The 24,649-nt window shown below is 32.8% G+C and overlaps 3 protein-coding genes across 7 annotated transcripts; 1 reads left to right on the top strand and 2 right to left on the bottom strand.

Moving 5' to 3' along the window:
- Window positions 1-190: 190 nt before the first annotated feature.
- LOC106055420 (protein FRA10AC1-like) lies at window positions 191-13,083 on the bottom strand. Of its 5 annotated transcripts, none has more exons than XM_056013668.1 (13): window positions 12,950-13,083; window positions 10,999-11,188; window positions 10,528-10,589; window positions 9,550-9,633; window positions 9,320-9,365; window positions 8,437-8,513; window positions 7,819-7,899; window positions 7,601-7,685; window positions 5,781-5,826; window positions 5,307-5,472; window positions 2,745-2,815; window positions 2,322-2,454; window positions 191-427 (listed from the first exon to the last, which is right to left on the bottom strand). In XM_056013668.1, exons 2-13 carry the CDS (start codon window positions 11,023-11,025, stop codon window positions 385-387), a joined length of 921 nt encoding a protein of 306 aa, XP_055869643.1. In that variant the 5' UTR covers window positions 11,026-11,188; window positions 12,950-13,083; the 3' UTR covers window positions 191-384. The 5 variants fall into 5 exon arrangements, with proteins under 5 accessions (XP_055869643.1, XP_055869575.1, XP_055869846.1 ...); XM_056013600.1 differs by lacking the exon at window positions 12,950-13,083 and adding an exon at window positions 12,693-12,808; XM_056013871.1 differs by lacking the exon at window positions 12,950-13,083 and adding an exon at window positions 12,693-12,807 and having other exon boundaries at window positions 2,322-2,442.
- A 1-nt stretch (window position 13,084) lies between these two features.
- Window positions 13,085-15,476, top strand: LOC106079676 (acylpyruvase FAHD1, mitochondrial-like). Its single transcript, XM_056013953.1, has 4 exons — window positions 13,085-13,290; window positions 13,591-13,687; window positions 14,053-14,289; window positions 14,905-15,476. Exons 1-4 carry the CDS (start codon window positions 13,226-13,228, stop codon window positions 15,151-15,153), a joined length of 648 nt encoding a protein of 215 aa, XP_055869928.1. The 5' UTR covers window positions 13,085-13,225; the 3' UTR covers window positions 15,154-15,476.
- LOC106079848 (eukaryotic peptide chain release factor subunit 1) lies at window positions 15,148-24,003 on the bottom strand. Its single transcript, XM_013241075.2, has 11 exons — window positions 23,614-24,003; window positions 21,597-21,772; window positions 21,367-21,506; window positions 20,280-20,418; window positions 19,977-20,167; window positions 19,732-19,861; window positions 19,075-19,230; window positions 18,843-18,907; window positions 17,958-18,030; window positions 17,757-17,831; window positions 15,148-16,547 (listed from the first exon to the last, which is right to left on the bottom strand). The coding sequence occupies exons 1-11, from the start codon at window positions 23,712-23,714 to the stop codon at window positions 16,459-16,461; spliced, it is 1,335 nt and encodes a 444-aa protein (XP_013096529.1). The 5' UTR covers window positions 23,715-24,003; the 3' UTR covers window positions 15,148-16,458.
- Between the last annotated feature and the right edge of the window lie 646 nt (window positions 24,004-24,649).

Here is a 24,649-nt window from a genome sequence, read left to right as displayed (position 1 = left end):
TATGTATATTATCATATATTTATCATTGTTCATTTTTTTTATTGTATATTTACTGCTATGAGATTTAGATTTTCATTTCATCCTAATGTCACCTAACAATTAAATACAAATATTTTTTTCTGTAGTCACTTTGTCACCTCACAAACATAAATCTAATTATATGCAATAAATTCAAGACAACTAAGTCAACTTTTTACTGGGGGTCTTCACATTTTATAAGAAATATATTTATTGACTTTCATAATGTGGATAACTCAAATAATAATAATAATAATAATAATAATCTTTATTATCCGTAAGGAAATTTGTCTTACAATTTGTGCATTACACCAAACAAAAAACATCACACAGACATGGGCAGAAAATTAATTGTTGATAAAGACTTCATAAAAACATGTCCTTGAAATAACTGTCAAATTCATCCTCTCTGAAAATAAGAAAATAGAATATGCTTTAGGAAAATGGTGCAAAAAAATTTAATTAAATAGTGTCTTCAATACATAAATATTGTTTGCTTCAAAATATTTGATGGCTAGTTGTTATTCAATTATGAAAAGAAGGTTATTAGAATTACTGTTAGGTACAGGTAACTTTTTCAGACCTTGCAATCTATGGTGCAGATAAAGCTCATTGGTTTCTAGGGCAGAGGGTTTCATGTGGCCAGCACAATGACCAACCGCATTTATTTCCCCAACATATGTCAAATACCCATTAGAGTTGGGTGGATTCATGGGCACCCTAAAAATACTGATGTTCAAAATCCCAGTCTTCACTCAAATTTAAACTTGGGACACCACCCCAGCCCACTTTTGGAACAGTTTATCACTCAGACAGAATGACTGGTACATCCAGGGTATTTTCAGAAATTTCCAAATAATACATCAATACTAAAATTTGATTAAAGATATTGCCCTTCTTCAATAACTCGACACTCTCTATAGACAAAGTTTTATGTTGTTATTTCATGCCCAGTGAAAGAACTATTACACATTATTGCCCAATGATGATCATAGATATGCAAAATATGCAGAATTTCCAAACCATTAAGGCATTGTCTATGATTCTGAAGATTAAAGATGATTGCAGTATTCCATGTGACCACACAAAGCCATTTGAGACCTACATATTTTGCCACATCTGATCCAGTTAAATTCATTTCCTGCCAGGGGTTCTGTTAAGGTTTACCTTTCATCATTAGTGTCTATATTTGGACAGGGTCTTAAATCTTTAAGCTCGCCAAAAAATATCACACTTGGCACTTATGTGTTCAACTCAACTATCAATTGGTAAGTAGTGATTCTATAGTGTCCACATAGGCTTCCAGCAGAACATGGTTAAGGTTGTCTTGCCAGCATATGCCCACTATGGAGAAAAGGCGCCTTTAATGGAAGATTCAAGAACCCATAGATACCTTGTATAAAGCACCCAGGTATATGTCTATACAAAGGTAAAGTGAGAGCCACTGCTTTACAGATACCAAAGATAAATGGCCAAACCATAGTGACCCAGAAATACCTGGCTTTATAGGTATCTATAACACCTAGCAGCTAAAGAGAAACAGATGAAGAGCTCAAAGACCACTGGACATACATTTGAGACCCAAATTAAAGCTACAACCAAAGACCACTGGACATACATTTGAGACCCAAATTAAAGGTACAACCAAAGACCACTGGACATACATTTGAGACCCAAATTAAAGCTACAACCAAAGACCACTGGACATACATTTGAGACCCAAATTAAAGCTACAACCAAAGACCACAGGACATACATTTGAGACCCAAATTAAAGCTACAACCAAAGAGACATGAAATGACAAAAAAATTGTTAACTTCCTGCACTCTTCCTTAACTCTTTCTCTCCGTAAATTATTTTTCTCATTCTGATAGTATTATTCGTTTTGTTCGTTTGTATTACACTCTCCTGTTCTGATTTAACTTCAATAACTTTTTTATTTGTTATCAGAAAATATTATATTTGGTATTAAATTATACGAGAATGCATGCTCTTTTCGCACAACAAAATTTAAAGTTTATAAATCCAAAAACCAATTTAGTTTAATGGGAGTCAAATCAACGTTGGCATCATCAATTAGGAGAGAAAGAGTTAAGCTTTGGGCTTGCAAATAATGCTTTTTATAAATGGGTAAACTGGAAAATATTTTAAAAGCACAATTTTAGACTAGGAATATTCCAATCTTAAACCACAAGTTCAGCTACAAAGCAGTTATATTGATTTGTAGTCTACTTATATAGTATTTAAATGGTAGCTTACTAATATAGTATTAAAGTAGAGGAATAAACAAAAGGATGCTTTACCTTGATTTATCCTCAGTTAAAACAACAGGCTGGCTCCAGATATCTTTATTTGTGGACACTTCTTCTGTCTTAGTCACTTTAGCATCTTCTGTCTTTTCTGTATAACCATCTGATGGTCCAGCTGAATGGAAGACTATCATGTTATACCAAGATGTGGATTATGACACATAAGCTTTATCAAGCCAAGCTTTATACTAATACGTAAATAACTAGAACTTCTATAGCATATCTAATGTGGATAAAGCAAGTGCCTGAATTGCCTCCCCTTTTTCTATTATTATTTTAAAATCTTGATTTAAAAATGGTTCTAATTGACTTCAAAGAATTTAATTATTACAATCCTCTTTATTTATGATATGAATGAAAACAACAAATTGAATTGTCATTTAGAAAATAACGGGTTAAAAGCAATGCTGTATTTACCCTCATCCAGCCGCGATTTCTTGATATCGTCAGATCTGTGTACTTCTTTCTTTCTTGAAACATCTTTGTGTCTGTCAGAAACAATGTATATATCTATGTCATAAGTGTTGACCTAACATAGCAATCTTAACCTAACATAGCAATCTTGACCAAACATAGCAATCTTGACCTAACATAGCAATCTTGACCTAACATAGCAATCTTGACCAAACATAGCAATCTTGGCCTAACATAGCAATCTTAACCTAACATGGCAATCTTGGCCTAACATGGCAATCTTGGCCTAACATAGCAATCTTGACCAAACATAGCAATCTTGGCCTAACATAGCAATCTTGGCCTAACATGGCAATCTTGGCCTAACATGGCAATCTTAACCTAACATGGCAATCTTGACCAAACATGGCAATCTTGGCCTAACATGGCAATCTTGGCCTAACATAGCAATCTTGACCTAACATAACAATCTTGACCAAACATAGCAATCTTGACCTAACATAGCAATCTTGACCTAACATAGCAATCTTGACCAAACATAGCAATCTTGGCCTAACATAGCAATCTTGACCTAACATAGCAATCTTGACCAAACATAGCAATCTTGACCAAACATAGCAATCTTGACCTAACATAGCAATCTTGACCTAACATAGCAATCTTGACCTAACATAGCAATCTTGACCTAACAGCAATCTTGACCTAACAGCAATCTTGACCTAACATAGCAAACAAAGTGTTGATCTTAACATACAAGAAGGTAAAAAAAAAATATATGATAACAAAACACTCCAACACATAAAGCAACTGATGCACACATTGTATAGATTTCAAAGAATACTTTCAACATAGGTCTGAAAGAGTTAAACATAAATAAAAATATTAGTGAGAATATCAAGGCAATAAGGGCAGAATGCTGGAGAAGGTTTTAGAACCAACAGAATCAACAACCACAAAGAGGAGTGGCTCAACCAATGGGCAACAGGAAACACAGGCAGAGCCATGTACAAAGAAATGAACATGCCTAACAAACTGGACAGTATTAACTTCCTCCCCCACAAAAAATAATCTACAATCTTCCAACTAAGGACAGGACATACACCTCTGTTAAATTACCATCTCAATAAAATAAATCCCACACAACTTTCCCTTTGTAGACTCTGCGCCCACCCTTACGAAACAGTAAACCATATCCTTTTTGAATGCCCCTTCCTAATCCACCTTAGGCAAACCCCACTACCACTCCAGCCCAACATAACCAACACCCTGTAAGCAGTGCTGAACAACTGAAGAAAACAGCACACTATTTTTACTTGGCACAGTCTGCAAAAGAGCTGACAGCTCAGCAGCAAAAAGCTGGCTAGAAGAAGAAGAAGGTCTGAAAGACTTAAACATACATAAAAATATTAGTAACAATATCAGAATGCTGGAGAAGGTTACAGAACATTTCCATGGTGCATTCTTTCTTCAGACCTAAGACTGCTTTATTGATCCATATGGAAATTTGTTGTGATTACAAGGATTCTTTTCTCATATTAGGACAACACAACAGAAACATACACATAAATAGAACAGACACAACATAAAGAGTTCATTCAGCGATTACACATCGCTATGTCATGAGTAGGCCAACATCAAGAGAATCAGACTCAGCATGACCATAAACAGACAGAAAATTTCTGATTTCAAACCTGCAGATAATAAAAAACAGGTGCAGCAGCTTAAAATATTGTCATTTTAATTAGTGCTAAAAAAAAAAAAAGCTAAACACTTTTTATTTTAACTGGAGAAAAAAATTCTGAATAAAATATGACACCTAAAAAATTTGAGACTATTCATATATTTAAGGTCTAGGGATTGAAGGTCTTGTGCGTCTTTTTTTTTTAAATCCCATTAAAAACAAACATGTCTGCTTCAGCAATATCTCACTAATCATGACGTTGAGCTACGTCAACTGTTTTTTGTTCCCACTTTACAGACATTTCTAGCTCTTTGAATTCAATAACTTGGCTAGCTCAATTTTTATAATAGAGAAAAAAAAACACATCATATATATATATATAACTCCTCCTTTGTAGTCAAGGATGAGCACATGTCTTATTTCCTATGAACTCATGAGCTAAAAGGTGGCTATATAGTCCAATCCTTGCTTTAAAAAGCCGACGAGAATGTGGCTTGTATGATGAACATTTTTTAAAGTAAGGGAGATTAGCGCTGAATTGACTCACTCTTGCCCCATATCAGCTAATTCCTGTAACAGAAATGGATCCAGTCAACTGGAGCTGATTTGGAGTGCAGTGGATAACCAGTGTGCTCCACTGTGCTCCGAATGTCCCACGCTGTTTGCTAAGTGACGCCGGACTGAGACAAAGTTAGCTTTGGCTTTCCTGGTTTGAAAGGGTGTGGCAATTATCGCAAGCTGACAACTATTTAAGCCACAGGTGAGGGCTGGGCTCTGTGTGGAGCCCAATGTCAATTAGCCCGACAGCCCTGTTGACAAAGGTACTAATCTTCCTACAGAACCCCATACAGCCCAGAGGATATGATTAATTAAAAACAACTCACTTTTTCCTGTAATTAAGTTTGTAGGAACAGTCTGGACAAAGGCGCAGCTTTACTAGAGCATTTTTTTTCACACCTGACTCCAGGTAACCAAAATTCACTTCCCAACTTTTTAGACCTCCACCTTCTTCATTTTCATTGCATTTTTTATTCCCACAAGTGAATTGACCTAAAAACAGTAAGTTATAACATTAGTTAGAATAAATATTTAAATAATCTCACTTCTATTAATTGATTAATAAGAGCTGATATGTCACTAAATTAACCTTTAAAAAAAAGTTAAGATTTAATGTATTGATATTATATTTTCATTAAGAAATTTTGATGAATTCACTTCAGACATTTTTATAAAGATTTGAAGCACAAATCAATTTTCAATTCTAATTTTATGACTTATAAAATTATATTTTGGACTACTGAATTTCTTTTAAATTAATACCGGTACAACATATATGTTGCTGGCAAAGAGTGGTCTACCTTTTCCTTCAATAACTTCCTTTTCTGTTCTCCATCTCATTCCAATCTACCAAAAAAAAAAAAGACAACTAGATAAGTCACCGAATTGTTGATTATTCTTAGACTACCAAGGCAATAAACATAAGAGGAAATTATTTTAAAAAAAAAACAGGCATTAATGAACAGCCCAATTTTTTTCTCAATGCTAGTTAGTTTTCATAAGATTTTATTAGCCAGAAGTGGTAGCTGACTGGTAAAGCGCTCGGCTTCTGAACCAAGAAGCCCCTGGTTCAAATCCTGATGAAGACTGGGATTTTTTTTATTTCGGTATCTTTAAGGAACCTCTGAGTCCACCCAGATCTAATGGGAACTTGATACAAGTTGGGGAAAAGTAAAGGTGGTTGGTCATTGTGCTGGCCACATGACACCCTCATTAACTGTCAGCCAAAGAAATAGATCACCTTTACATCATCTGCCCCTGAAAAGGTAACTCTAGATTACTCTGTATAAGCCAGGTAATATTTGTTTAGCCAAAGCTTATCATAAAATTGACAAATCAGAACAATTTATAACACAAACTTTCTATATGTAATGAACCAATCAATTCAGAGTTTCTGAAAAGCTGCTATCAAACTGAAAAGTAATACTTTTATGACCATGGTTCAGTTTGTCATAATCACTAATACACCAAGCCTCAGTTGCTTTTTACTTAACCACCACTTCACCTAACAAAGTAACAGATAATTGGTGCCAGATGGCCAAACAAAATCTCAAATGGCCCAACTCAGCAAACACAAACAGAACAAGAAATGAAACAGTGCCAATAGGAGTGGATTGGGCACACAATACGAAGAGCAGCAGACAACATTGCCAGACTGGCTCTAGACTGGAACCCACAGGGGAAAAGAAAGGCTGGGAGACCAAATCAAACATGGTGGCGATCGGTAGACCAAGAAGCAAAGATGGCAGGATGGACACGGACAAAACTGAGGAAAGTTGCCAAGAACAGAGTCCAATGGCGAAGTACAGCTGATGCCCTAAGCTCCACTGGGAGTCAATGGATAGAGTCAAGTAAATCACACCTAAGTCAAGTAAATCACACCTAACCAAGAAAAAACATCACAGCATCATCCTTTTTTTGACCAAGCCACCATTACATGAGGAAAGCAGCAAATAGGAGCTCCTCAATACAGTAAGGTAACAAAAGGCAAAATGATTTAGAACCACTATGAGACATGCATTGTGCATTATCTTTAGCCAACCTCAGAAAACTTAGAACTCAGCATGAAAGAGTGGAATGCTTTGTCTTCTAATTTTGCTAAAGTGGATGTCTTTTACTAGGCAGAAGGAAGAGCCTGGGTAAGATGACTGTAGAAGTGTAATAGTTGACTGAAATTGGGTTTTAAGATGGAAAGAATTCTATGTTTATTAGATTGGTTTGTCTTTGCAGGAGAGTGGAGTGAATGCCCTTGGGCCAGTGATGTGGTTGGTTCTATGCAGTTTGTTTGAATTTTAGTAATTGGGGGCTTGATTATCTGGCAGGGATTATTATTTTACAGTTTCATTGTTTTATTAAAGTTCTAAATATTTTGCTGCTTCATCTAATCTTTGATAGACCCAGACTTGTTGATTTACCACTGTTAATGTTTAGACTTACAAATTTTGATCAGGACAATCCAATTTAAGAATTCAATGACAGTGACTACAAGTACCAATACACAAAATAATAGATTATATTTCTCGTGAGATAGATATTTAGAGATGTAGAATATACTTCTGGTAGGGAAATATTTAGAGATTATAGCTATTAACATTTTTGTAAATACCGTAGACAGACTTACTTTGTTTTCTTTGTAACGACTTAAATCTGCAATACAATACTCCTTGAATAGTTTATCATAGTAGCGCTTAGCCAGTTTCTTTTCCCTAAAAGAGTAGTTGAAAAATAAGATAAATCAGTTTGATTTGCTATAGGAATACTACAAAATGTTTTTTTTTATGAACTGTTTCTCAAATACAAAAGTTGGCAACACAAATTTGAAAAATTCACATCACTTACCAAGACAGACTGTCGTCTGTTTCATCCCATAAAAACTGATGATTCTCTCGAATGACATCAGCATCAGTCTTATCTTTAGACCTGAAAAGAGAGATTATATGAACATCATATAACTGAGAGGTTAGAAAGAACCTTGTTTTGGTCAGTGTTCAAGGTATTATTAAGAGCTATCATACATATGGACAAGTTCAATTCACAAATGAAAAGTTGCTATTTTGACATCACGTTTAATACTTTCCCCCTAGTAGAAAAATACTTCAAGGTCTGGCATCCCAGCTTCCACTATAACATACTCTCTAACGATAGTTCATACTTTTACTGTCCATCCAATGAGATCTTCTTATGGTCATTTGTCCTATCTGGTCACCTGGTACTTAGTTATTGCATTACAAAGTAGTATTTACATTGAAATATACCCCATATTGGAAAAAATATATTTAACATTATGAAAAATAATTAACTATGTCATGGTTTGACTAGTGTTCCATAATATAGATAAATAAAAATGATTTCTACAGTAGTATGTAGTGCTCTAATAAGAGAACAGAGACATTGTCTAGGGTTGAAAGACAGAGAGATATTAATAGGGAGTAACAGTAAAAGACTAACAATACTTACGTATCCCTTTTGAATTCTTTCAATGATCCACCATAGTACAGTAGGTAATTGTTGATGAACTCTTTGTGGCGAGAGTACTCGTGTGAGGTAAGGATTTAATATACAAAAACAATGGCACACATAATCTGCCCATCAGATGAAGCTATCAAATGTCAGCCTAAAAAAATGTTAACTATTCACACATTAAACTTGGAAATAGAAATAATAATCTTCATTTAGTATTTAAAATATAAAGACTGTAATAAGTACAGTAAGGTATAAAAAAAATAATATTTAGCAAAGATAATTTGATTTCAGTTTTACTAAATGTATAGCAAATCTAAATGTGCCACACTTTTTTGTGCACGCAAAGTGAATGTTCAACAATATATGTCTACTTTTACCTTGAACAGCTCAGATACATATATACATATACATAAAGACTTTACAAATATTTTAAATAAAGTTCTAACTTATAAAATACAGACGTTACTTCAAAAAAGAAAATGATAAGGTCCTATGAGTGCCTCTAGGTCAATCTAGTCATGCATGTACAAATATTTTAAGTAAAGTTCTAACTTATAAAATACAGACGTTACTTCAAAAAAGAAAATGATAAGGTCCTTTGAGTGTCTCTAGGTCAATCTAGTCATGCATGCTAATGACTTAAATTAATAAATTCTGCCAAGTCATTGGTTTTCCTAAAAGGACCCAATCTATAGTTACAATACATTTTGCAAGAAGCAAATATTTCAAGAATCTGTAGTTACTGTGCAACATTAAGAAAGTATTACAAAGAAAAGGTTTTTAAAACTTTGAAAGGAGTGGTTCGCATAAAAGAACTAAATCCAGTTATGCAAGTCATTATGAAAACAAAAGTACGTTTTTTGATAACAAAGGATACAGCATCAAGTGCTACAGCTTTAGATCTGTACGCTTTTCCTTCTTCCCTACATAGTAGAAATGTTTCATTCATTATGAATCACAATAACCTAACACTATGTAAATCCTGTATAGTAACCAGTTTTATATTAGCCATCGATTTATATTCAAATTCTTCACAAATCTTAAACTAGTGTGATAAAACAAAACTTTGTCAATGCATCAGGTTGCAATAAAGCATCCGTAACGTACTTGATGAGCTCTTCCTCCAGCTGACGCTTGTTAGCAACTTTGTCATGCTTTTTCTTTCCAGGAAGTAAGTTTGTCAAGTTTTGTCTGTAACAAATAGAATTATTATGATCTCAGTTTTTCTATTTAAAAAAAAACATAGTATAGATATATAGTCTGAGACGATAGAAAACAAAAAACAAGGCTCTGAGAATGTTTTCACTTCTTAACCTAAAACAATTTTTTTCATGATGATATTGTGCATGTTGATATTTTGTGCATGTTGATATACCGGTTGATCAGATTGAAGTGTGATATCTAAGCACTTTTCATGATCCAGTTCATTTCTCTTTATTTTTATCTTAAATATATAACAGGGCATTCTTGTTTAGACTCGTAAATGTGATCAATTTTTTTAGCTACTCAAATTTAAAAGTAACCAAAGTCTTGACAGTTAAATTATTATTTTTTTAATTCAACCTGCATCCCATAACTACATCAACATTTAAGAAGTGCATATTCTTAGCTCTTGATTAGCCTAACTAAGAATATTTACATTTAAAAAAAGGTAAATGTGGCTCTTGTATAGTTAAATAGTGACACTAACACTGAACATCTTCTGTCCTTACTGACTTAGGTCCTTCTGCATTTTTCAGCACAAGGGAAGGGGGCAAGTTCTCTCCACATAGATCGGTCATAGACCTCTTCCCAACTGGTACCCACAAATTTTAGGTCTTTTAAGAAGGTGTGCTACCATGTTAGAAGTGTATGGCCTTGTTTTTGCTTTCTTCTTTCCAGCTTCCATGCTATGGCTGACTTTAGTAAATGTGTTTCATCTTGTGTATGCATATGTCCTGCAAATCTCATTTGACATTCAGTCACCACTACACTCGGGAGAGGGAGTCAATGCAGGAAAGGACTTCTCTATTGGTGACATAATCTGTGTTCTAAAAACTAGCATGTTAAAATAGAACTTATTTATATTTGTGATAAAAAGCTTACTTTCTGGCAGTAACCTCAGCATCAGATTCAAATGCTGAATCATATTCCCTCTCCTTTGGAACCTAAAATTGAAACAGTTTAAATATTAATAATTATTACACTAATTCAGTACAATTTATTAAGGATTTAAAAATAAAATGTTCAGAAATTGTGAGGAGAGTGCCGTTGGTTAATTGGTTTACAATACATATTGTAATAATATAATAGACTTAAGTTTAGTGTCTAGAAACTATGCTTATTAAGTCTAATTAAAATACTATACATATTGTAATAATATAATTGACTTAAGACTAGTGTCTAGAAACTATGCTTATCAAGTCTAAAATACAATACATATATTGTAATAATATAATTGACTTAAGTCTAGTGTCTAGAAACTATGCTTATTAAGTCTAATTTTTTTAAAAATCTAGTGTCTAAAAACTAGACCTTTTTCAGCCTAGTTTTAATTAATCTGAATCTTAAGTGTACCTCAGAGAAATCTATCCATTCTGCCATTTTGAAGCTTTTGCTTTAAGCACTTGATGGGTTAATGGAGATTTAGGCTGGCATAGACCAAAGTGTCACAGAATCTTATAAATCCATTTTCTCCTGAGAATCTTGCATATTAAAGGGAAACTCTGATAGTTTTTCAAATTTTAGTTATTGACATATTTAAATTCTGCAAAAAAAAAGTTGTAATAGTAAACATTATATCATTTTTTATTTAAAATTAAAATCTAGCCCACATGATTTATTTATCTAGTTATGGTATGGGCTTCAGCAATTACCGTTTTTTTTTAAATAGTTTTCTATTTGTTTACACATTTCAAACATTCCTTTAGAATTGAAGACTATTACATCCAAGCCCATGTGCAAAATTTTCAAACCTGAGCAGATCAAGACGATTCGACAGTCCAGAAACTATGCCACATGAAAAATCAGGAAAATCAAGAGGAGGTGGTGCATTAGGACTTAGTCTCAGTTTTCCCATCAGCATTGATTTTTTTTCTACCTCAATAGCCAAATACATCTTGGGCTTTCTACTTTTGTCAAGCACAGTAAATATACCCTATTTCTGTTGCATTTTTCCTTGCTGGCCAAATAAAGGAGAAAGAAAATCAAGTAGTCAATAATACTTCTCTATCCAGAAAAGATGAAAATAATTATAAAAAATAGTTAACCCAAAAATGAACCAGTTCAAACCCAAACTTCTGGGAAATTATGCATATTATAAGATATCCTGAAATGATTAATGAATACATTTTCAACTCCAAACAGGTCACAACTGAATGAGACAATGCATGTTCCAGAAGCTGAATAATGGATCTAGCAAAACAAGCATTTGTGGAGTGTCTCCAGATAATGATGACCATGTCCTTTAAAGCTGCACACTTTGCCTGAACTGGAAACTAAGCACAAAATAACCATTTAGAAAAATAAGTGTATGAAGAACATCAGCACTGGTACTCTGAATCTTCCGACCTGATTATGGGAAGCTGCTGCTTGATTTTGTCCTTTATTCTTTGACTCCATAACAACACTCCCATCGTTGATTTTACCCAGCTATAGTGCTTGGATCAACGCTGGCAATGTTGGTGCTTTAAAATTGTTTTTTTCATCTTTTTTAATTGCTAACATCCAAAATTGCCTTCTTTCAATGGTTTTTACAGAGAAAGATTTTTTTAAAGAGTGGGGTCTCAATGTTGGATGGTAATGATATGGGATAGACAATCATTTTATGTGTTTTTAAAAAGTTTACATATAAATTATTTGGAAATATGAATAAATATTTTACATTTTATTTTTACTTTGGATTATAAAATATTTCCAAGATCTAATCTAGTCATTCTAGATCTAGAGTCTAGAGTTGTTGACTTGTCCACAGTGGTTATTTTTCATTTTTCCAATAGTAGTGACATGAATAATTAGCTAAAAATTTCCAGTTTCTTAAATGTTTTCTAATTTCTTGAGTTGAGGGGTCCAAACGGAGGATGCATATTATTCTATTATTGGCCTAACCAATGTTATATTAACTTATAATATTAATATATTAATAAAATTAATTATATAAGAATCTACCATATATATACTATATAGCCATATAGATCTATATATTATATATAAAGATTATAGATCTAATTGTAGATCTGTGCAGACACTAGACCTCTAGTCTAGAACTATACCTAAGACTATAGACTTAGATTTTAGATTCTGTGTCACAGTTAGTGTTGCGTGTAAAAATGTAGGGATTTTAAACTTGTTTGTTTACTTTATTAATGGGAGGCTATTCTTAAATTAAATTGCCAACTATTAATTGAAAATATTTTTAACGCTAGCAAATAAAAAAAATGGAATAAAGGCTAAATGTAGATCTAGATATTATAGTCTAGAAATCTAGTCTTATTGTATTTATTCATCTCCCTTTAAATGATAAACCCACCTAGATCTACAAATCTAGAATTCTAGATCTAGACTCAGGTAATGGCAGTGGCAGAGTAGATAATGCCGGTGCATGATGTATTAATCTTTATATTTGGTTTATTTAGGCGAAAGACCGTAAACAAAATCTGGCCGGGTCAAAGATCATGATCGTTCAATGCCATGGTGTGTCAGCACAGTTGTGTACGAAGCGGTGTCAAAACATTATGATTCGATCATAGTACCGGTATAATAAATCTAGAGATATATCATCAGTATCGCACCAGTGACCATAGCCATGTCAAAACTCTCACAGTTTCGCACCTTTGGCAAAAAAATAGTCTGCGTTGGTCGAAATTACAGGTAAATAAAATGGTTGCCTGGTCGTGCATGGCATTGTAAGATTGTATGCTACTATGCTCTCTCAAAATAATATATGTTGCATTGCTCACCATTACTCTTCTCAAAGCACTGCCAGCCCCATTCCTTGGAAAGGTCAATGTATACACACAGTACACCAGTTCCATCTCTTTCAATACTGTACTGAAAGATTCTGTCTTAACTATTGAATCTAGATAACCATGAATGACACCAAGTGTAATACCATCACACCCACAAGCCAACAGAGAAGTCACTATTCCTAAATTTAATGTAATTTGACAGGGAACATGCTGCAGAGTTAGGGAACCCAGTACCTAGCAAGCCAATACTTTTCCTGAAGCCAACTTCTGCTTACATTTCTGAAGGTCAAGCCATAAAGGTGATTACTTTGAGCATATTTTCTTTACCTATATAGGAAGTTTCTAGTAAACAAGTAAATATCTATAAGTGGGTAACAAACCAACTTAGTGCACATTAGACAACCATAATACCATTACAGTTTAACTCAGTGTTTCTCAAACTTTTCCCTTAATTAACAGAACACTTTGCACATTCTGAATACTTAGTGTAACACTTTGCTTAATTTTTTTTGAGAGAGGTTAATTCACGTGGTGGCCTGCAAGTCAATTATTCCAGTAGTTCATAGAACACCTATTCAGACATTGCGGAACACATTTTGGGAAGCTTTGCTTTAAATGAATTCTGCTTTAATAATGAGTTGTTTCTTATTTCTTTCAATATTAGATCCCACAAGGATGTAATGACTTGAACCATGAAGTAGAACTTGGAGTTGTGATTGGCAGCAAAGCTATTCAGGTAGCTCCAGAGGAGGCCTTGAACTATGTGGGTGGCTATGCTCTAGGGTTAGACATGACTGCTAGGGACTGGCAGTCCGAAGCCAAAAAACAAGGACATCCATGGTCTTTAGCTAAAGGATTTGATACCTCCTGCCCAGTTAGTGCATTCATTGAAAAAGAAAAGGTGGGATTATAACATATGCTTTTGCATAGTTTACAAAATGTTTTTTTCCAATTTTGTTTTAATATGGTAAGATTTTTTTTTCTTACAATTAGAATTGATACTATCTTATTTTAGTACCGGTATTTGTAAATACATAAGGAAATCATACTTTTGTACTTGATACTATAGGGGGGGGGGGGGGGGCATGGTGGCTGAAGTGTAAGTTCTTGGCTTCCAAACCAAGGGGTCTCAAATTTGAATCCTGGTGAAGAATGAGAAAAGACACCTTAACACATCTGAAGTTTCTCATTCAGACATTGTGATCTATGGAGCAGATGATCGTTAGGTCGTTTAAAGCCAGAACAATGACCAACCACCTTTACTTTTATCGTACCCATTATTCTGGGTGGACCCAGAGGCTTCATCTGAACTCAAACCTAGGACCTGTTGGTTCAGAAGTCAGGTGGTTTGTCCCTCATCCACTGCGCCTCCCCACACATGGCACCTTACTTAACTTTAGGCAATAGAAAGAAGAGCTCATCTGTTCTCAAAGTCTGGAAGGTAACTTTTAACTTTTTTTTTAATAGTTATTTTATTTAATACCAGTACTTCAATCATTTCTTTGCTTCTTTAAAGATTCCAGATCCAAATAACATTGATCTGTGGCTGAAAGTCAATGGAGAGACTAAACAAGCAGGGAACACCAAAGATATGATTTTCTCAGTGGAATATTTAGTTAGCTATGCTAGCCAGTATTTTACATTAGAACCTGGAGATTTACTTTTGACTGGCACACCTTCTGGTGTTTCCAAACTAAAACCTGGTGATATCATTCAGGCTGGACTAGGAAATCTGATTAGCATGCAGTTTAAAGTGGACAAGTAGTTACCCAAGAAGAAGAAAAAACACCATTATTTATTTATAATCAGTGACAATTCAATGAAGTGCCTTGTGTGATACTCAATGCAGCTATTATGTCAGGAATAAGGAGTCAACTTACTAACCAGATTTTAGTAAATTCAAGTTACTTTGTATGCAAGAGCATCTAATGTTATTTGTGAGAGAGTTAAGATTAACAGTTAATCTGGTGTAACAGTTAATCTGGTGTTGTTGTTTTTTGTGATATAGGAGTGAAAAGTGGGTAGCACAATAAGACAAGAAATGAAAAAACACAGGAGCTTGATAATAAAACTAAACCAAAATAAAAATGTGTATCTTGTAAATAATTTAATCACAATTGTTTCTCTTCCATTATGTTTTAAATGCTAGCACTTTGGTTCTCCAGATATTTACTGCTACTTAAAAACAAGTGATAAAGAAAACAAGTATATTTCTAACCATGTCCCAGTAAATTGAAAACAGCAGACATTGCAAAATGAATTTATTCTGCATCATGATTATCTGGCAACCCACAGACCCACAGAAATAAGGGGACAAAATACAAATAAAAACAAACTAAAAAGTGAATCAGCATAAATTATTTTGCAATAAATAGCATTATGTTGTTGTTTTTTTAAGATTTGGGTAAGAATTTAACAGATGGACATAAAAAATGCAATTAAAAAAAAAAAAACAAAATGGAAAATGCTTTTAAATTCTTCAACAGTCATTCTTACAATAAAATATATCTACAAACTCACTGATTTAAGACATCATCTGAAACAACATAATGAACAATCAATGATTAATTATCAACAAAATTTCACTTTTGTTTACATTTTTTTTTTACATTGCATTACATGGTATCTGATGGAACAAAGCAAGTATCTCAGGTTTAAGGCAAAACAAGCCTTTGTGTGTTTTAAGCTCAGTAAGACATGAAAACACCTAAAAGTGAAGAAACCAACTGGAGAGTATGAACTTGTTTACATAGTGTTAACCAAAACTAACATTTGTACAAGCAAGTCTATGAAAGTCCAGACCAGAACTTTGTCCAGATTAATAATCAGCGCTGTCTGTGCTGATTTGTTTTTTTTTCCAATGTTCACATAACTTATTCGTTATATGGGTATTTACTCAGTGGTAAGCTTTCTCGGTGTGGCCCTATCTCAAACAGGACTTTTTTTTAGTATGGTATCATGAATTACCACTATTACAAACTTTTAAAGGCTGGATTCCATTAGCAACGTGTTTATAGAGAAAGAAGTAAGTATAGAAAAAAACAGAAGGCCTGCATCCCTAGCATATGTTTTAGTAATCATCCAAATCAAATTCTTCAAGAAATGCCTCCTGCAAAGACGAGTCTAAAGCTTGAAAGTCTACTTGATACCGCAATATTCCTGTAGATTTAAAAAAAAAAAAAAAATTTAAATATATTTTTCAAAGTATTTTGTTCTCAGATAAAAAAATAATAATTTGAAGACATTTCTCAAAATAGTTAAGATGATGGCACAGTCAAATGATTACATGTAACCATTGTTTTAAATGTGTACAAGCAATGTTTGCCAAGTAATAAACTGAAAGTAGAAACTGGGTCAAATGTGTCAATGCTACTTTTTAATTATGACTATTTCATTCCTCTAGCAATTTAGTGTTGTCTTAGATAACTCAGTTCTTTTAAATGTGTAATATCATAAGATTACACAAGGAAAGTGTTCCAGAACTACTAAATATTTAGTTGTGCTTACACTATTAACTGCAAATCATTTACACTATTAACTTCAAATCAATTATCTCTTTAAAAAAAAAAAAAGAGCAGTTAACTTGGCGTCACATAGCAAGTGTGCTTGGTTTAATATTTTGTCAATAAAACCACCAAGAACTGAAAATAAGACAAGCAGGGTGGCTGACTGATCATGTTATATGCACTCTAAACATTTGTTCAGTCCTCTTGATGGTGCCACTGCCACCTCCTGTTGTCCTGCGGGAGGTTTGTAATAGGAAATTGAATATCTTCAACTGTGAAGGAACATCCGAAACATGTCAAACAAAAGTCTGTCTATTAAAGAATGTGTGATTGTGGAGAATGTTTCTGGATGTCTTCTTAAATTGTCCTAATTAACATTTTAAAAATATGATTATCATAAAGCCATATCCTCTGCTTCCTGTATTTTACATTCATAAAAAAAAATATAATAATGATAAAAAAAATGAAATTAAAATATCTAAATATTTCCACAAAGCATATCATGTAGCTTCATGCCAGTAATATGCAAGAATTCTCAGCTGAATTATGTTTTTAAAAAAAAAATGTAATCTTAAATGTAAATATTCTTACAATTACACTAAATAGGAAGATTTGGTATTGTCACATCAGACATTTTAAGTTTTATAAAACTGGCTATAATTTGTACATTTTGCATTTAATTTAAGCAGTTATATCTTAAAAGCAGCAGCAGGGTAACCCCCTCCCTACTCTCTCCCCTAGATGAAATGAGCACATTAGAGTATGTAAAACAAGTTTGACACACACGAGAGATTTCATAGTTTAAAATGTTCAGTAAAACATTATACTGATAGTTTAATCCTAGTGTTACAAAACATCTTACCTCCTATTCCACCAAAGCCTTTCACAAACTGAGCTCCTTCCTGGGATTTGTCTGTAATAATTTCTAGTGTGGCACCTGTTTTAATTTTTTTAAAGAAAATATTGGTCAATTAAAATAGTGGCATACAAAAAATTAATAGTGGCATACAAAAAAATGACATTTAAAAAAAGATACACAAGAAAAAAAAGTGAAAGAAATTACCAAAGTTTTTGTAGTTGTTAGCAAACCATTCTAGAAGTGGCATTTGTTCTATCAACTCTAACTCAACACCTGTCTAGAAAAGAAAATTATACACATTCAGATTTAAATATTAATAAGACTAATATGACTTACTGTTGTAGGATGCAATATCAGAATTTTGGAGTTAGGGACTGTAGCTACATTTCAAAAGGGATTTTAAGCATCATGTCTTTTATTTAATTAGCTTAATGTCTTATTAAAGTAGTCTAATTATAATCAAATTCATAAAAGCCATTGCAAAAAGTATGACTTTAAATAATACTACTTGTTAAGTAGTAGTCAATAAATCACTCAAGTAAAGTAAAGTTCCCCTTTTAGACCTTGTGATCTATAGGGCAGAGGATGTAAAGATCACCTATTTCTGTGGTCCACGGTTAACAGGGGTGTCATGTGACCAGCATAACAACCAACCGCCTTTACTTTTCACCAATTAATGTCAGGTACCCATTAGAGCTGAGTGAACTCAGGAGCGCCCTATAGATCCTGAAAGTAAAATCCTGGCCTTCACCAGGATTTGAACCCGGGACCACTGCGTCTCTAGTGGTTTAACTAATTTGGTTGTAAATTGTTCCCTCTACTAATAGAACTAGAGCTACATGGTTCATAAAGTTCAAAAGATTTGTAGAAATGTCAGTTAATATTGTCCAATCAGTTTTGTAATAAATTATCATTACAATGTAAAACTTCAAAATCAATACCAGCTGGTTAAAAAATAAAGTGTATGTGTCAAGACTTAGCAAAGCAAGATACTGGTAAAATCAAACAACATATGATTATTAATATAGTTTGATAGTCCTTAAGATTTTTATTTGTTTTTTAAAAAGACTATATAAAGGTAAAAGTTACCTCTTTATCTATGAAATATGTTTTATCTTTTTCTTGGTCGGGCCGGAGGTGTAAAATTTTTTCCTCTGTAGCAAAATAATAATGAAAAAAGTTACTATCTACTTTAAATTTTTTCCACATGTTATAGAATCAAAAAGTAGATATTATTTCATTAGCAAATCTTTCACACTTAATGAGCTACACTGGCATATCAAAAATAGTAAAAATACAAATTATGTCAACATATGAGTACCTTCTGTTGAATGATTCTTTAAAACAAATCTTTGTATATCCAAATTTTCCCATACAATTAAAATATCTACAGCACCCATCTCCATAGCTTTCAAGGTATCTTCCACACCAAAGCAATATTTCCCTGTGTCTTGAGATATTTCATCAAAATAACGGCCTGTGGAGAGAAGCAAAATGTAGTGGTTCATTTATCTGTTCTACAAAAAGTTAAAAAAATGTATATTTCTAATCAACGAAAATCTATTGATGAAATCCTTTTGAATGTTAAATATTGACATTGTGCATTCTATTTTCATAAAGTTTGATAATGCAGAAAACTGTTAACTGAATTAATCTTGACAAGAATTAGGGTCTCTGGTAGCTTTGATCAAGTAATCAGGTTTTTTAAATTTTCTTACAACTTTTTGTTTCAAAATGCAAAGAGCAGCACATGCACAGTATCAATGGAGGCAGGCCAATTAACTTTTTTTTAAATGTCATAATAACAACTTATAAATAAGTTTTAAGTTTTAGATGAATTAGGCAAAAAAAAACCTCAATGATTAATATGTAAACAAATTTAAAATGAGAGAAAAAATTCTTCTCTTTCAAAGAAAGGCTTTCCTCCAATAATGTCAAATGTCTTTTTAAAAAATATGTTCCAAAAAGAGATAAGTACCAATGAGTTTCTTTTCCTGAATAAATTTCACATTTGCTAATGAGTCAGCAGCAAGTTCAATTGCTTGATTAAATCCATTTTCTCCACCATAGGAAACATCTACAATTTTAATGATCTTGGCTTGCAATCGCTATGTGAAAATAAAATCAAGGATATTAATGTACATTTTTTATTTAAAACTGAAGTTAGAAAATTTTGTCTAAACAAAAAGCCACTATTAGATAAACAAGTTTTGACCAACTTACTTGATCAAACATATCTGATTGACTTAGCTCTGTTTTAAAATCAGCAGAACCAGCTAAAACTAATCCAGCAATATTTGGCTTGTCATTTGCAATGAATAATGAAACGGCTACTTCTGCCACTTTTCTCACATAGTTATGACGTTTTTCCATTCTGAGACGAGCAAAACGGAGGGCAGACTGACCTCCTCTACCTAAGGGACAAAACCAATAAAATAAGATAAACAACTTTCTTTTAGATTTAATTTATAATATATAATCATAGAGTTACAACCTAAACAAAAATGAATACAAAGATATAATTACCGTGTTTCTTTGGTAAATCTACAGTAAATTTGTGTAGAACTTCTCTTGTGTTCCCTGACAATGTGCCAAATAGTGCCCCATTACCATCCATTACAATGAATCCAAATTTGTTGTCGTCAGCTAATAATGCTGTTAATGCCTGCATGAGAAGCAAAAATTGCTGAATGTAATCAAATGTAGAAAAATAATGTTTAAAACTCAATACATGTACTGTTAATATTTTTTCCACAAGGATTTAAATGGAAAAAAAAAAGATTTTTATTGAATCAATGAATTTTATAAACAATCTCAAGTCTTTTGCTTTTTAATTAGCTAAAAAAAGTTTTAACACCAATATGAATTTTGTGTGTTAAGGCATTTGTTATAACAAGATTTTTTTTAAAATTCAATTTATTCTTACTGCCCCCCCCCCCGGGCCCTTATTAGATAAATCTTAACAAATTACCTAGCATCTTTTTTTTTGTAGAAACTAATACATTTAGCTATGATTTGTCTAAAAGGTGTACACCCAGAATTATTGTTTTAATTAAGAGTGTCACACTTGTAAAACAGTTTTCAAATAAGAGAGTAGTTTAAAAAAAAAAAAAAGCAGCATAAAATGGCCCCCACAAGAATCGCTTGCCAATTAACTTTACATAAATGACTTACATCGATCAATTTGCCAAATATATATTTACTTTGTAGTTTGGGAAATTTATGCTTAACACCTGTTCCTTTGTACATCAAAACTGTAAGAAATGTACAATGAACACAATCTTGGCTTATGTCAAAGCTCTAGTTCTTTAAGTAAAGGTCCCCTTTCAAACTTTGTGGTCTATAAGACAGATGATATAAAGGTCATCTTTTTTTTTTTGTTGGCCTACGATTAACGAGTGTGTCATGTGGCCAGCAGAATGACCAACCGCCTTTACGTTTCCCCAACTAATGTCAGACACCCATTAGAGCTGGGTGGACTCAGAGGCGCCTGAAGATCCCGAAATTAAAAATCCCAGTCTTCACCAAGATTCGAACTCCGGACCCCGATTCGGAAGCCAAGCACTTCTCTCTAGTTTTTAACCATATGGATAATTTTGTGCTGAAAATTTACCTCTGTATGAAATTTATTGTCACAAAGATAAAGTGAAGTGTTTATGGGTCGGAATGGCTCAAAGTCAATGTTCACTTTCTTTTCTTTACCCTCCTCAGTAATGATTGTGCCACAGTATATAACAAGCCCATTGGGTGGTACTGAAAATATAAAATCTTGTTAAAAAATGTTTTTAAAATACGTTTATTTCCTTGACTCATTTAGGACTTAATTTATTAAGCGTTGGTTACCTTTGTTGTACAATTTAAGCCTCTGTTGTACAGACGTGATAGCACCCAGCACAGAAAGCCTATTTACCCTACTTTTGATATTTGAAGCTGTACCAAACTCATCAGCAAGCATTTTATTCACACGAGCTATTTGATCTCTAGGAGGTATAATGAGTGATATCATACTCGTTCCATTCCTACAATAAAAAAAAAAAAGAAACATTTTTCACTTATTAGTTAGTTGTACTCAAAAACCACTGTTTAGTAGTGTAGAAACTAGAGTTATCAAACATAAAGAGAATACTTCTGGATTTCTTCCACTTACATTTGAATGGTTTGTAATGTGTCCTGATTTATTATAAATATTATAAAACTTTCTAAAGCACGTGTTATTAAAGGATCACATTTTTATGTCAGTTTCTTAATTTCTACTCAAGTTCATTATTATTGTTGTAAAAAAATTATTTATTTATTTTACACCACTAATCATGAAATAGTTTACAAGTTGCTATAACTATAAGGAACTTTGCCTACTAACAACAATCACAATATTAAAATAATTTTCTTATAGTTTGGTGAAGACCATAAGCCATTTCTAAGTCCTAAGTTGCTCTATTTGGAAATAATGGTGATGTTTTTTCCCACTAATCCTTGGACTCTTAGACCATAACGTGACTTAAGTTTCTTAATTGATAATAGTCATTATCTTCAAATAGCTTTAAAAAAAGCTATTTTTCAAATTATAGATTCATATCTGACTAGGGTGTTGCAATGCCCAGACAACAGAATTAAAAATTGAAATTAAAAAAAAAAAATCAGCCCTGGCTATCTTCTTAATCATTACTGCAATCTCTTAACACCTTCAGAAAAACCTAGTTCGAAAGAAAAGGTCAAATGTACAGAAGAAAATCAAAGTATCTCTTAAATATTATTAACAATATTAAATTTTTTAAATTATATATAATAAACTTATCTTAATAACAACCCCAGTCGTAATTATGACGAATTATGTCAATTTAATTCAGTAATTTTAGTAATTGACAAGAGTTGTTTTTTTATCATATTTTTATGTAAAACTGATTGCTCAGCGATTTAGATCATGGTACTTTTATTTTTGTTAAAAAAAGTTATTGTTTTAGACGAATCTCCAGACATCTCTACTAGACTACTTTATAACTCAATTAGGTCTAAATTCAGATTCATTGACATTTGAGAATAACTCGATTAGGTCTAGGCTGTAGGTAGTCTAGGTCTAGATTCAGATTTGAGTTGATTTGAGTCTAGTAAACTCTAGATCTAGATTTAAATTTGACTGAATCTGAGTACTCTAGAAACTATGAACTACTATCTATGAACTAGTAACTAGCCTTAACTGGCTTAACTAGAGTTATAACTAAACTAGACTCTAGTCTATAGAGTCTAGGTGACTAGATTCCACTAGATCTAGTCTACATTCTGAGAGACTATGTCTATACTATACTAGATTACTAGATCTATAATAAACTATTAGTATTAGATAGTCTTGTAAACTTAGTGAACTTAGTCTAATCTAGAATCTAAACTTAGTCTAGTGGCATGTAATATTGGCATGTAATACTGAATGTAATAGTAATATATATACTTAATTATTAACTTAATACTCTAATAACAATATTCTGTCCACTTTGACTATATAGATCTTCTATCTAGTTATCTACATCTAGAGTAATCTAGAGTCTAGATTAGAATTAGATAGAATAGAGAATAGAGAGATTAGTCTGAGTACTCTGAGTCTTGACTCACTGCACTCTCTGACTTTCGTATAAGATCAGAATCATTCAATCAGACATCACCAGATCACACTAGATGTCTAATCACACACAGTCAATACTTCAATATACTTTTGAAGTTTATTATACTTTATAGAGACTCGATTAAATCTAGCTCTAGATTTAGTTAATTTAGTAGATCTACATCTAGAATAGTAAGATAAATCTATCTAGACTAGAATCTAGATGATCTATTCTAGGTCTAGAATGACTAGATCCATTTAACTTACCCTCTAGCTGCTTCCAGACTTTTTATAAGTTTTTTGATTTTCCATATTTCAACATTTCTGTCGGCACTTGATTCACCGACATCCATGCCGTTGGAGGCCATGGGTGAGTGTCCGAAGTGTACTTCGACGCAAAATTAGTCACTTCAGCACAACCGTATGGCGTGGTTAGAAGTTAAGATTTGGGGTGTTTTTATTTAGGTCACCTGGGCCAATTTTCTTGTATTTTTCTCTTGAACGAAACTTTAAATATTATGAGATTATTCCACACACTTGAATTTAATTAGAAAATAAAACAAAACCAAGACTGAATGAATTTTTATGGCATTTACCACCTATGGTGTAACATCCTTCATTGGTCATACAACTGCCTAGCATGAGCCATGTGAAAGAAATGACGTCACAAATTCTGTTTAAGCTCGCAGATACTAGTAAATATATTTTCATTGGATAAATTTAGAATCTTATACAAGTCAATATACGTATAACTAATATAATGGTAAATTGCAGGCTATATAAGAACAAGGATCAACTGTACATATTATCATACATCTATATTTTTTTTTCTTCTTCAAAAATATTAGATCCAGATCTATAGGTTCTCATTGTTATATAGCCTATTTACTAGTTACTAGTAGCTTGATTTAACTGAAATTTCAAATCTTTTGTATTCAATTTCATGAATTCAAAAGAATTTCTTTTAATACATCTAAACGTCTAGTTTATAAACCATGGTTAAATATATATATAGATTATTATTATTACAACCACAGTATAGAAATACCCCCCATAAATTTTGTGTTAAAGCCAACCATATAAATTATAAGAGTTTCCTCAACTTGGGGATATTCGCGAGATATAAGGGTTTTTCTCTTGGTTTCGCTTCAATAGATTTCACAAAATGTTCTATTTTCTCTCAAGCCATTTTTTCATGTCATAAACTGTAATTCGACCGATATCATAGATACATGATATTGATCTAAGTTGAAGAAATAGCGGTGGACGTTTCACCAGTCAAAACTCAGTTAGGCCTACATTT

Source organism: Biomphalaria glabrata, chromosome 1 (genome assembly GCF_947242115.1).
Source record: "Biomphalaria glabrata chromosome 1, xgBioGlab47.1, whole genome shotgun sequence".
Classification (NCBI taxonomy): domain Eukaryota; kingdom Metazoa; phylum Mollusca; class Gastropoda; family Planorbidae; genus Biomphalaria; species Biomphalaria glabrata.
The sequence above is the reverse complement of the archived record's forward strand: the minus strand, read 5'-3'. Positions and strand labels throughout refer to the sequence as shown.

What these genes read in the sequence shown, in the direction of transcription:
- LOC106055420 (XM_056013668.1), bottom strand. Translation starts at nt 11,025, where the DNA reads ATGGCAGAATGGATAGATTTCTCTGAG. An exon ending in GGAAGTTATTGAAGGAAAAG is followed by an intron (nt 5,473 to 5,780) that starts GTAGACCACTCT and finishes TACTGTTTTTAG; the next exon opens with GTCAATTCACTTGTGGGAAT. An exon ending in GAAATCGCGGCTGGATGAGG is followed by an intron (nt 2,455 to 2,744) that starts GTAAATACAGCA and finishes ATAACATGATAG; the next exon opens with TCTTCCATTCAGCTGGACCA.
- LOC106079676 (XM_056013953.1), top strand. Translation starts at nt 13,226, where the DNA reads ATGTCAAAACTCTCACAGTTTCGCACCTTTGGCAAAAAAATAGTCTGC. An exon ending in CTGAAGGTCAAGCCATAAAG is followed by an intron (nt 13,688 to 14,052) that starts GTGATTACTTTG and finishes TTTCAATATTAG; the next exon opens with ATCCCACAAGGATGTAATGA. An exon ending in CATTCATTGAAAAAGAAAAG is followed by an intron (nt 14,290 to 14,904) that starts GTGGGATTATAA and finishes GCTTCTTTAAAG; the next exon opens with ATTCCAGATCCAAATAACAT.
- LOC106079848 (XM_013241075.2), bottom strand. Translation starts at nt 23,714, where the DNA reads ATGGCCTCCAACGGCATGGATGTCGGTGAATCAAGTGCCGACAGAAAT. An exon ending in CATATTTCATAGATAAAGAG is followed by an intron (nt 18,031 to 18,842) that starts GTAACTTTTACC and finishes TTTCTTTTCTAG; the next exon opens with ACAGGTGTTGAGTTAGAGTT. An exon ending in TAACAACTACAAAAACTTTG is followed by an intron (nt 17,832 to 17,957) that starts GTAATTTCTTTC and finishes AAATTAAAACAG; the next exon opens with GTGCCACACTAGAAATTATT.